This window comes from Lathamus discolor, chromosome 4 (genome assembly GCF_037157495.1).
Source record: "Lathamus discolor isolate bLatDis1 chromosome 4, bLatDis1.hap1, whole genome shotgun sequence".
Taxonomy (NCBI): Eukaryota; Metazoa; Chordata; class Aves; order Psittaciformes; family Psittacidae; genus Lathamus; species Lathamus discolor.
In genome coordinates, this window is record NC_088887.1 from 107,845,681 (window position 1) to 107,859,000 (window position 13,320).

General features: G+C 39.6%; 1 protein-coding gene across 2 annotated transcripts in view; it reads left to right on the top strand.

Moving 5' to 3' along the window:
• The first annotated feature begins 301 nt into the window (after positions 1–301).
• Positions 302–13,320, top strand: part of MTMR6 (myotubularin related protein 6) — a 28,355-nt gene continuing 15,336 nt past the window's right edge. The window contains exons 1-7 of one of the 2 annotated variants that reach the window (XM_065678517.1): positions 302–425; positions 5,106–5,222; positions 7,139–7,301; positions 7,980–8,137; positions 8,700–8,828; positions 10,049–10,183; positions 11,393–11,525. In XM_065678517.1, coding sequence (XP_065534589.1) covers positions 402–425; positions 5,106–5,222; positions 7,139–7,301; positions 7,980–8,137; positions 8,700–8,828; positions 10,049–10,183; positions 11,393–11,525 — 859 coding nt within the window. In that variant the 5' untranslated portion in view covers positions 302–401. Of the gene's footprint in view, positions 466–5,105; positions 5,223–7,138; positions 7,302–7,979; positions 8,138–8,699; positions 8,829–10,048; positions 10,184–11,392; positions 11,526–13,320 lie in introns of both variants that reach the window. The other variant, XM_065678518.1, reaches the window with a different exon arrangement.

Sequence of the window (13,320 nt, forward strand, 5' to 3'; positions counted from 1 at the left end):
AGTGGCCCTATTTACACGTAGGGGTTGGGCTAGGTGCCTGCAGAGGTTCCTTCCCACCTCAGCCCTCTATGATACGACAAGAACTACAATCTTCCAGGGATTTCCTCATTCACGAGACTCTAACAGACTGAAACTCTCCGTGACACGAATGGAGGCCTGGATTACCCAGGCGACAGCTCCCGCCGTCCACACGCCTCCTCCCCACTGCAGGCAGGCTGGCAGCGCCGCGCATGCGCGCTGTTGGCGGAGACGTAGTGCCCTCCATATGCCGCGAGGGGGCGCTGCAGGGAGCCAGCGCCGCTCGGCTCCGCCTGGCCCCGCCCCGGAAGCGTTCCTAGGTAACGGCCGCCCGGGGCCGGGAGAGCTGTGGAGGGTGGTGGCTGTAGGGAAGTGGCGCTGCTATGGAGCACATCCGCACCACCAAGGTACTTCTGCCTCGGCTTCTCTCTGTCGGCTGCGGGCACGGTTGGTAGCTCAGTGCTGGTGTTGTCGGTGCTGCTCAAGTAGCTGTGGGGTGGGGAGGGCCGGTTCGGCCCGGGGAGCCCCTGCGCTGCAGCTGTCAGCTGTGGGTGAGGGCGTTGTTGTCCGCTGCCTTCCATTTTGTAGTTGGTGTCTTCCCGCGAGTGACTCCGGGGCGGCCCGTGCTTATGGGGGCATCCTGGGAGCAGCCGGCATCTGCCGCGGGGCGCCGGGCACCTGCCTTCTTGGGGGCTCCTCCGGGTGTCCTTCCTCACGGGGCTGGAAGGTGTGAGAGCTCCCGGGCGGGGCTCGGTGCGTGCCTCCCTGGTGTAGCCCTGCGGAGTGAGCCGTGCCCTAAATGACGGGGATGCGATAAAATCATCCTGGTGTAACAGGGGCCTAGTGTGGGGTGGGGAAACAGCAGCAGCAGCCAGCTGGAGACGGCGGCAGTTGGCTTGTGTATTCTGGATGCGGTTCCATGCAGCTTTTCCTAGCTCTGGAGGCAAATAGGCTGTGACAACAACGTTGTTTTCCCTTTTTTTTTTTTTTTTTTCTTCTTTTTAAAGGTTGTGGTGTGTGTTGTTAGGAACGCAGCTATCAGTATGTGTGCAATGTGTTAGGCTATTCAAAAACATTAGCTAAGCCACAGTTGGCACTTTAGGCTTCTCTGGGCCTTTTTTCCTATTTTTAGTTTGTTAGTTTGTTTTTCCTCTATACTGAAGATGTAAAAAAGGTCGTTCTTTCTGTAAATATTTTTATGTCATAGGTTTTGTAGAATTACTTTTCTAGCAGTATCTTTGTCATCTTGCTCATCAGCCCTTGCTGTGAGGGCTACTAAAAAGACTGCCTCTCTTTGTCGGGTTCTGGAAACTGTCAAGTGATTAGTTCCCTAACCTGGCAGTCTTGACTTTAAATGAGATTTATAGGTGTGCGGAGAAAAGGAGTGGTCATATTTCAGGACTAAATAGTTATTGTTTAACCAATAATTATATAAAGGAACAATATTTTTATTAATACCTTATATTTTTTATATGAAATGTGAGTAACTAGTTTTTATTTTTCATGTATGTTTGCATGTGTATATGTGGAAAAGGAGGTCTCTGATGAAGCTGCTCTTAGTGACATGTGACACCTAGTAAACTAGATTACTGGATGAAATAGTCCTGCACCAAAATCACAGGTTGGAGATAAGGGTTTTTTGCCAGCCTATTTAGTTGTAAACCTGAAACTCCTTGTTTAGGAACTTAATAATGTTGCAGTCAATAGCTAACTTCAGGATAAAAACTAGATTAAAGCTAAAGTCTTTTGATGATCCGAGTGCCCATGTAAGTTTAAAACTTGAAATTGAGACTGGAAAGGTACAGGTCACTGAATTCTTTCCATTTATAGATCATTGTGTTTCTGCAGGTTGTTGATTCCCTGCTGGGGAAAAAATACTTCTTGTAGCAATATAACTGGAGAGAGAAACAAGCTCTGAATGCAATTTATACAAAACTTACTGCTTGTAGCAAGTATTTTTATAATTCATTAAAGAAGTAATCTGTTCTAAAAGTATCAATTTCATGGCTAGAAATAGCATGAGGATTTGGTTATAATTGTGATGCTTGCTTAGCTTTTTGTATCTGTTTGTTTATTGAATATCCAGGTGGATTAAAAAGCATATATGCTAGATGGTAGTAATTCCAAGCATTACAGTTATAGGAAGTAAGAAAATTAAGTACAGCCTGCACTGTGGGCCTTAAAACTTCAGTGCATGTGTAGGTTCAAGTTGGATCTCATTGAGACACATTTACATTTTCTGATCTGAAAGCACTTAACATTTGTTTTGGGTTTTTTTCCTGTCTGTTTTATTAAAGTAATAATGAAATAAGCTTGAAACAACAGTACAGTCTTGCACAAATTAGCTGCTGTCCAGGGAAGTTGTCATCCCTTAGAGAATGTGATGAAATAGGTATTATTCTTCCTCAAACTTCAGTCTGCTGGAAATGTTGAAGTTAGAATTGTCCTGAAACTGTCTGCACAGCTCTCTGAAATACAGTTTACTGCTTGTGAAATTAAACTGTCCAATAGATTTATGTTGAATAAAAAAGTGAGGTCAACATGGTAATAACTTCTATCTGAGAAATTTATACTTAAATAGCAACAAATTATGAAAGCCAGATCACAATAGGTGGTGGTGAAATTACAAATAAGAATATTGTGGTTTTGCAATGAAGCTTTAAAACTAAAGTGTCCTTAAAAATACTTTAAAGCAAAGCAAGGTAGCAAAGACTAATTTCTTCAGTCAAATCTAGATTTATATTTGAAATCAAACCTGTTTTATTTAAAATACTAATGGGTCCTCTACTGAGGATGGAAAGTTTTGCTTAGCTTGACTGCTAAATCCTAAACTTATGTTTGCAAGAGTGAGATTTAAATGGGTAAGGGAAAATGCATTTTAATTTTAGCGAATGTCTAGTAAAAGAATCCTGAAATAACATACTGTAATTGTTTTGTCTTGGATTCATTGTCCTAATTTAACTCCTCAGCTTTTTTGATGCAAGACTTCAGAAGTATAGTTGCAGTCTTCCTTTCTGTTCTAACTTGTCTCCTATATTGAAACATTTCCTTGGGTTTTTTGCCTTTGGTCTGAAACTCTTAATCCCAATAGACTGTTCAGTGACTCTTTCACTGTAAGTGCACTATATTATTGAGGTAGGTGCTCAAATTCTTACTGGTTTAGAAACTCACTAATTTGTTATTGCTAGCTGCTGTCAGATGTCAGCTGCGACTGAAAATGTTTGTTTGCAGATGTGCTAAAACTCAATAGCAGTCCTCAGTTTCTTAATCTTGTGAACCCATTCTCTGAACTGATGGCTGACATGTTTTTCTGTAACTAAGGATTTGCCAAACTTTACAGCTGAAAAGGAAGTGTCCTAGCTGAATAACTGTTAAAGCTGGCTTGGGGTAAGCTTACATGAACATGGAATCTGTGGAGGCTGAATCTGAATTACAATTTGATGGTGTTTAAAGATTCTTGACGATTTCACCTATGTAAGAGGAAGCCGGAGCACTAATGCCTGTCCTTATCTAACATAGAAATACAGCTTTCAGAATAGCTCCCTTGTTACATGGAGGAGAATGGAACTTCACATGCCAGGATTTTGTGGGTTGTGTTACAGAAACAAAACTGGAGCAATTTCTGTGCACTTCTCAATTTGCTGAGGAGGTGCAGTGACAGGTACCTGAGCAGTTACTGCTGCAGAGCTGTCCAAAATAGAGCTCTGTTTTGGCTGTGCTATACTGTTTTATGCTACTCTGTATCTGAGCAATGTAACCTTGCTGGTTACAGCATGATGTATTTTGAGGTACTGATGCATGTAGCTTCCAAGTATTTATTTTTGCTTTCTAAATTGAAACCTAGAGTATCATAGTGTCACTGGATTTTAGTTGATGTTTGTGTTTCCTACATTATTTTGTATGCACTAAGTGGCTTTTCTAACTTTCAGACACAAAATCTGGCCTTGCTAGATTGTAAAAAATACCAGAATTGATAAGGCAATTTTGTGTAATTACATGTGCTTTTAGTAGATAAATAAGTTTGTACATGTGAATTACAAGCAGCTTAACATCAGCACAATAGATATGAGCTGTCTTAGTCACCTCATCTGAGTGCTGGTCTTGCTGGTGTGGATGTTTTTGGAGTTCTATCATGCATTTAATGTCAGTAACAGCAAGCCTCAAGTAAAAGAGCTTTAACTGGGCAGTAATGACACAGTGCTGCCAAGAAATAGAGGAATGTGTGGAGATAAGCCATGCTCCTTTCCTGTTTTTGCACGTAGAGAATCATGTTTTTTTCAAATAAAGCAAACTGTGGAGCCTGTGAAGTTATAAGCAGCAGATAAATGCAGGCTCTCTAGAAATCACTTTATTTTGAATTGCTTTCTATAGGATTGAGATAACAATGTTGATGGAATACCAGGAGGAGGAATTTGCCCTTGCAAGACTCAAGGTTGAAACTCCATATGGCAGTCCTTGAATTTCTAGGAGATTATTAAAATTATTAGAATTCCAGTAGTATTTTATTTTTGACTGAGGCAAGGTTATGATGATCTAAACTTTTAAAATTGGGGATGATATAAAAGGCAGTAGATACCTAAAACTGAAGTTAGGAGGGACATCATTTTTATGGCTTTGAGTCTGCAGAGAGCCAATGAAGCATGTTACTAAGATGAGCTCTTAATTCATTCAGTGCTGGCATCTGAATAACAGGAAGTTGTTAGTGTGTGTTTGCTGTTTTGGGGAAGGAGTCTAAAAGCTTATTAATGTTCTCAATTATTTAAAAAAAATTGGTATCTTAGTCTGTTTTACTAGTAAATAACCATGGTAGTTATGTACGTGGAGTGAGTATTCAGAGTCTAGCATTGTGGCTTCATTATTCACTTTTGTACTGAAACAGGGTATTGTAGCTAGTCAGTCTTCTCAAAGCTTGTGTGACCACTGTTGTGTTCTTAATAGTTTAGCCTGAATATTTGTATGTATGCTGTTATGCTTTCTACTGTTTTCTACTGACAGACCTTTTTGCAGTTAATATTTTGCTTTGTACCAAAAAACCCACCCCAATATTAACTTTTGCTCCCCCTCCTTTTTTTTTTTTCTTCTTACAGGTCGAGCAAGTGAAATTACTAGATAGGTTTAGCACAAGCAATAAGTCACTGACGGGAACTCTATACCTTACAGCAACTCATCTGTTATTCATAGATTCAAGCCAGAGAGAGACATGGGTAAGGATAATGAATGCTTGCACCTCAGAAGCTGAGGTTCTCCAGCTGCATTTGTGTTTCCTGATCTAAGGTTAAATTTGTTTACTGAAATGTTCACTGAAGTTATAAGTTATTCTCCACACTCCCCTTGTTCATGGTATCATAATAAGTTAATTATTTACAGATTGTACTCTTGCGTGACACTGCTGCAGTGGAAATAGGGTGTTGTTGAAAATGTTCACTTCTCAGGCTGCTGTAATTTCTTCCGTAGCCTTCATTTGTGTTCCTGAGTGAATGTGTGGTGGTTTTCTTTGAATAACTGACTTGCACCACAATTCAGAGGCGGGAGTGGGAAACTGATAGGTAATTTAAGCATCAGGTTTAAAATTTCTGTGTTAATTCTCTTTGTATTTAGAGCCTGCCTAAGTTAAACGAGACAGAAAAATCACAAGATCTAGGCTTTTGTGAAATACTGAATATCCCATGTCCTTTTTTGAATGACAAGCAGCAGTTTCTTCCCAAGTCGTCATCTCTGGAATAAAATGATGCAGAAGGGGCTGCAGCTTCTTGGTGACCTGTGCCAGTGTTGTACCATCAAAGTTGGCTAGTTCAGTAATTCCCATTAGCTTTTCTGTTCAGGGCCCTAATGGCATGCATGTGGACATCAAGGTCTGGCTTTCCCTATAGCTCAGCTACCTGGCCAAATGAGTGCCTGTCATCCTTCAGGATGAAATCTCATTTCCCTGGGTATGGTTAATTTTTCTCCTGTAGGTGTATTTTTCTGGTTTACCCTTCATCCTGTATCCTGGTTGTCCAACTAGGTGTCTCATGGTGTTTTCAATAAGTTATTTTTCTCTGATTTGTTCTTGGGTACAATGTACAGTTTTATACAAACCAAACTGTATCCTTTCAGGCAAAATGGGTTACTGGTGAGAGCATGATTCAGGAGCATTATTTGTGTCACCCTGTGCACTATGTTAAAAGGTTTCATTTTGGGGAAATTGCACCTGCATTCAGATTATTGCATTTCTGTGATGATAATGCAAGTACCAAGTATACTTACGCTAATGTCTTCAAGATATAGTTTCTTTGTATATGCATATTTGGCAGCATAGTTTTCAGATGCCTATCTAATTTTGATCAGTATTTAAGAGAAGGTGATTGTTTCAGTGAGCTAATTAAAATCCTATAAGAACATCTTGTTCAGTTGAGGTGATGTATCTGTGGTTTTCTTTCCATGATTGAACAGTTGTTAGTTTCCTAAGTGTTGTGTAGATTTGCCACAAAGATAAATCTATCAAGGGCTTTTGTATATCCGTTACTGACAGTCTTCTGTAAAGTGGTTGAAAGGCAAAATCTAGCTGAGAGACTGTCATGTCTACATAACACAATGGGTAATACTGAAGATGTTTTTCTTATCTTGTGCTCATTCTGTAGGTGTTGAATACTAGCATTTTAAAATCTTCATCTTCTGTATGTTATACTTTGAATAGCTTTTCCTGAGTTGTCTATTTTGCCTGAAAATTCTGAAATATGTTCCTGTAGATCCTTAAAATAAAAAAGTATCCTGTTTGGGTCCTGCCTAATTAGCACTAAGCTTGTCAGCAGAGTTACAGAGGAGTAACCACAGTGGAGCTTTACTTCTTCCTTTTGGATTTAGAAGGTTATTTATTATTCCTTACAAGCATTAGGTAGCACTTCAGAATATGAAGTGAGAGAATAACTGTATTTTGAAAAATTATGATATCCTGACCAAAATGCCAGTCTTTGATTTCTTCTTCTAAATTTATTTCTTTTTATAACTAAATGATTGACAGAATTAGTCAAAGTCCATATTCAAGATCACTTAATGTGTCTTACATCTGTTCTTGTAAACAGCATGTATGCTGTTCTCATTTTTCATCAGTGTGCTAACACTGAGTTTTTGTATGCTGCAGATACTACATCATCACATTGCTGTGGTGGAAAAACTTCCCTTGACTACTTCTGGCTGCCCCCTTGTCATCCAGTGCAAGAACTTCAGGATAGTTCACTTTGTCGTTCCCAGGGAGAGAGATTGTCATGACATTTATAACTCTTTGCTTCAGCTGTCAAGAACAGGTAATACTTCTAACTGTAAAAGACTTCGCAGTATATGCCTAAATAACAAGGTAGTGGTGGTAAATCTGTGGCTCTTAATATTTTATTATTTTTTTGTATGTGCATTATGTAAAAGTCAATAAATGGGTTTGGTATGTAGAGGAATTTTAATGGTTAAATATTCATTTCCATATAAATTCAGAAGATGTGTTTGGCTCTTGTAGGTCACTGGTCTTCACTGAGATAATGTGAGATTCCTGTGTTGTTTTGCCTTCCTAGTGTTATTCCTAAAATTGTGACTATAAATGCGTATAGTCTCTTAATTGGTGTGCTACATAGATAAAATGCTTGTGAAGTCTTCTAATAATTCTGCCTGTTGCCTTGTTTAATTTTGTCAGTTTTCTTTTTGTGACCTCTGCTTTGCCCTCATGGAATTAGAAATGTCCCTCCTGAAACAGGTCATGCACACTCAAGGAAGTTTTCGTAACCTAGCTTTAACTAAGTATCTGTAATTGTGTCAGTTAACTGTATGATAAATATATCAAGAGTGTCAAGTATCTAGTCTTGCTTCTGAGAATTTGAAGCCTAAAACTTTCTCTGCAGTTTGGGCAAGTTCAAGGCTTGCCAACTGTGCTGCTTTTCTCCACTCAGACCTTTCTGGGGACAACTCATTACATAGTCTTATTCTTTACCTTTTAGCAAAATATGAAGAACTGTATGCCTTCTCTTATAATCCAAAACAAAATGAATCTGAGCAAGTCAAAGGCTGGCAGCTTATTGATCTAGCAGAAGAATATAAGAGAATGGGAGTGCCAAATGCAAACTGGCAGTTGTCTGATGCAAATCGTGATTATAAGGTGAGTGCTGTAATGGAAGTGTGTTTTGCTTTGCATTTGTTTCTGCTCTGTCCTCTGACTCTAGTCCTATAGAAAACAATCTAATACTATGAGTATGCTTACCTGTTTGAAGAAAGTCTGGTGCTCTGCAGTGTTGTTACCTCTTAACTAAGAAGGATTCTGCTTGAGTGTTTGCAGTGTTGGCTGTGGGAGACAGTGGCTGTGGTGCTGCAGCCAATTCCCAGATTAGCTTTCATTTTACTTTATAGTTTGCAAATATTAAAAATGAGGGAAATAATTTCAATATTTTATTTGAAACGAAGTCATAGCATTTCTGCTGAGGTGGCATTCTTGAGAAGTGAATGCAAGTATAGCAGTGCTTAACTGTATAACTTGGGTACCAATTTGTACTACTTTATCAGTGGCTTGTCTCCTCTTCTGAGCTATTTCTGTATATATAGAGAAACTTGTTAGTGTTTAACCTTTGCCTTATTTCACCTAACATCCCTCAAATTGGATACTATACTAGTATAGGCTTTGTGCCTTGTACATAAAATTCGGTTTGCATGTTTGTCTCTTTCAGATTTGTGAAACCTATCCTAAAGAACTTTATGTTCCCAGAACCGCAAGCAAGCCCATAATTGTTGGTAGCTCCAAGTTCAGAAGCAAAGGAAGGTTCCCAGTGTTGTCATATTATCATAAAAATAAAGAGGTATGGTGAATGTTCCTCTTAATACAAATGTACTGAAGAGTATTTCTCAATATTTGGCAGTAGTTCAGGGTAGGCAAGGGGGTAACTACAGTGACATGTATAAGAATGGTGTAACTCATGATAACCTTAAATACAGCTGATGCTAGTAGTGTCTAACAGGCTCTTGAGTTAAGCTAAGCCAGGTTAAAAGAAATCCTTAAGTAATCAGTTGAATCTCTTAAAGTTTTCAGAGACTGACCTTAAATGAAAATAGCTTTTTGTCAAGTGATCTGTCTTCTTTGATATATTAAGAATAAAATCTGTTAATCAAATACTCCTCCCTCTCCCCAGCAAGAAAACCCCAAAACAACAAAAAAACCTCCCCCCCCAAAAAAAACAAACAACACAACACCACAACAGAAAAACCCCAACAACAAACCAAAAAAATAAAACATCACAAAAAACCCAACAAAGCCCCACCAAAACAAGAGCACTGGTTTGGTGGTGTGGTTTTTTTTTGGGTTGGTTTATTGGTTTGGTTTTTTTTGTTTGGTTGGTTGGTTGGTTTTGGTTTTGTTTCTGTGTTGTGGGTTTCTTTGTCTGCTTGTTTGAGCGATTTGCAAGAACTAGAGGATGAGAAATAAGATTTTGCAAGGTTTGGTAGAGTGATATGAAGCAGCATCTGCCCTGTCTTGGCTAGGGGCGTTCTCTTTGAATGGAGAGGATTGTCACCCTGCTGAGTTGAAAAATTTGATGGATGAGTGCTAAGCTACTGGGTGCATTTGAAGATAATAGTTATTTGTAAGATGCACCTGGTGCCTTAAGAAATGCAATATATAATTGAAAATGAGATGATGAAAATTACATTAGATGATAACATATTGTACTTGCAGTAGTAAACCGATAATTTATATAATATCAAGAGAGCAGCTTGTTTTCAGAAAGTATTTTTTTTTTCCAGCCTATACTTTTTTAAACTTTTATACTTGGGGAAAGTCTATATAAACTGGTACTTTCCCGATGTAGGTGAGCCTGAAAAAAAGTTGTGATAAAATTTTTAAGTTGTAGGTACTGTGTATGAAGGTCTGCCAGCGATGTATTTAAGAAAAGTTAGAACACCTAAACTTCTTCAGTTTAATGCTGTTATCTGCCAAATGAAACAACTTGTTTCAGTGCCTTTTTAGAAGGATGCAAAGCATTTCAACTACAGGGATTAATTTGAATGTTATTTTGTGTGGTAGGCTGCGATTTGCAGATGCAGTCAACCTCTCTCAGGTTTCAGTGCCAGGTGCCTGGAAGATGAACACATGTTGCAAGCCATCAGTAAAGCGAATCCTTCAAATCGCTACATGTACGTCATGGACACCAGACCAAAGGTACATACATACTTGAGGCTCTACAGACCTGCCTGTCTTCCTGAACATTAGAGTACAGGGATACAGTGTAATTCTGAAAAAAATAGTTAAGTAAGACTCTATCATGGGCAAAAATGTTCTTTAAAGTTAAGCTTCACTAGTCAGGTATTTAATTACTTTTTTTTCTTAAAGAAGTTGAAGCCCTTTCAGGATTCCACTAGAATTCACTGAATATGCTGGTGAACTTCTGAAGAGGTGTATTTAAGAATATGCTAAATGTGGTTAAGGAAGACATAGGGGAAATTCTTATGTAGTGTTCTGAGGTCATTGTAGAATCATAGACTGGTTTGGGTTAAAAGGGACCTTAATGATAATCTAGTTCCAAATCCCCTGCCATGGGCAGGGACACCTACTAGACCATGTTGCTCAAGGCTCCATCCAACCTGGCCTTGAACACTGCCAGGGATGGGGCAGCCACAGCTTCTCTGGACAGCCTGTTTCAGTGCCTCACCACCATACTTCATCACTATCTAATTAAACTGAATTATGTTGGGGGGGGGGGGGGGTTGCCCTGTGTTGGAATGTGGAGTAACTTCCACTCTGCAGAATCACCTGCATTTAAATTAGTATTCATTTCACTCAAATCTCTGAATGCAGGAAAAACATATCTGGAAAACAAGTATCTAAAGTAAAAATCCTGCCCTGTAGGATCTGCACTTATTTTTCAGCATTAAATCAGGCTGACAGACTGAAACTGAGCCAACTGTTGTTTTTTATAATTGTAATTTTTATAGCTGCAGCAATTTATTAGCTTCTTAACCCTAAAAGCAATGTTTTTAGGATGCTTGGAAAGCACATGTTTGATTAGGTCTGGGCCTTTCCCTTTTAGGTTAATTGTTTTGTAGTGGTTTTGCTCAGAAATAAGTGAAGTTTTACTAGTGGAAATACAGAGGAGAGAATAGGAAATCATTAAATGCATTATTCAGATATGTCAACTCTAAATATAGACTGACTGTTACTTTTTATATACTATGCCTTTCTTACACTTGAATGCTGTCAAGTTGATTTGCCACAAACCTTTAACTCGTTGGATTCTGCTTATCGTATGTGCTCTTGTGTGTTTCTTTTCCCAGTGTATTCCATTGAAATTGTATGACTTTGTTTTCTTGATCTGAGAGGTTTTTTTGTTTCAAGTGATATTTTTCAATATTTTTATTTTTCTCTTTTAAGCTTAATGCAATGGCAAACAGAGCTGCCGGGAAGGGCTATGAGAACGAAGACAACTACTCTAACATTAGGTTCCAGTTTGTTGGCATTGAAAATATTCATGTAATGAGATCCAGCTTACAGAAACTTTTGGAAGGTATGTTCTAACTGTGCTATAACAGTGTATATGAAAACAGGATAAATGTTTTTCTCAAGTTTTTAATAATAGCTTAACCAAACTTTATTGATATTCCTATATTTTATTCCAGCTTTGTGTAGTACCAGTTTGCTGTAATCTGTGGTGATGGATTACCTTAAACTGAGTTTAAATAAACTGAGTTTAAATAAACTCAGTTTTAAACAAACTCATGAGTAATATTTGTAGTTAATCTTCAGATCAGGTTTTGGGGTAAATGAACACAGTTCTACTTCAGTCTGTATAATTCACTAGAATTTTGCTGAATGCCAGTCTAGTAGTAGAAAGTATCCTTCGGGTCAAAGAAGAAGACATATGCAATAACTTACTTCTGAGACCCTTGTAGAAATGTGCCATCAGTGGACTGATCAGGAACAAAATGCTATGAAAATGATTCATAGCTCAAAATGAGGAAGATGTTGTGGTTTAAATGCAGTCAGCCATAAATCACACAGTCTCTCACTCCCCCCCCTCTGCTTGCCCTCCCCCTACTCTCGGAGGGACAGAGAGGAGAATCAAAAAGAATGCAACTCTCACAGGCTGAGATAAGAACAGTTTAGTAAGTAAGGTATAACACAAATCACTACTGCTACCACCAATAATAATAATGATAAAGGAAATAACAAGGGAAGAGAATACAACACCTCAGCACCAGCTGACCGATAACTCCCCCAACCCCACCTGACCGAGCACCGACCAATACCTACTCCAACCCTGCAGTCTACTAGCCCTTCCGGGTAGCTCTCTGTTACATCCTGGGCATGATGTGCTGTGGTATGGAATACCTCTTTGGTCAATTTGGGTCAGGTGTCCTGTCTCTGCTTCCTCCCAGCTTCCCCTCCTCCCTGGCAGAGCATGAGGCTCAGAAAGTCCTTGGTCAGACTAAAGCATTTGTGTTATCAGCTCTGTTCCCAGGCCGAAAATCAAAACACAGCCCTGCACCAGCTACTAAGAAGGAGAAAAAGAACTGCTACTGCTGAACCCAGGACAGTATCCACCCCTTATTCCATACCATTCACATCATGAATATGATGTGATCCCACATTTTCAATATACCATCACTCTTATCTCAGTGCACTCTTATCTTAGTGCACTCTTATCTTAGTGCATGGACCAGTCCCTATAAAGCTTCTGACTCCATCTGGTCCATGGTGTCAGGCTCCATCTCTTGTAACAGTCTCTCAGAGCAGGAGAGGCTGTGTGCAGTGTTCACACTTGTGAATAACCTGGTCGATAGTGTCCATTGCTAAGTTCACCCCTCGATCATGAGTCCATCTCTAAGTTGCATCTCTGCCCTGATGGCCTGAAGTGCCATGGGCCCACCAGGCTCAAAATAACTCCCTGTCCCCGTCAGCAGTTTCTGCAGCTTGTTGCTGAGGACTCCATACAGCTGCCTTCCATCTCCAACGCTTCCAAAGCACTGGAGGGGCCCAGTGGACCAGATGCTTGCTCATACTGTCCTACACCCACTGCCACTCATGACTGTCCAGCCCTGGGGAAAATCCCCTGCTCTTCCTGTATCATCATCTAACTCTAGACAAGACCCAAACCTGACTCTGCTTCTTTTGAGATCAGACAAAATGGTTGTGGGTAAAACACACTCTGTGTGTGTCGACATGCTGATCCCCATCACAATCAGCAAACAGGTCTCAACAGTATTAAAAGGCAATTTAAGAACTTCAAAACTTTTAAATGATGCTGTAAATGGTCTGAGAGGGGGGCTGGGAGGGTAAAAGACTGTCTCCTTCACAGGTTG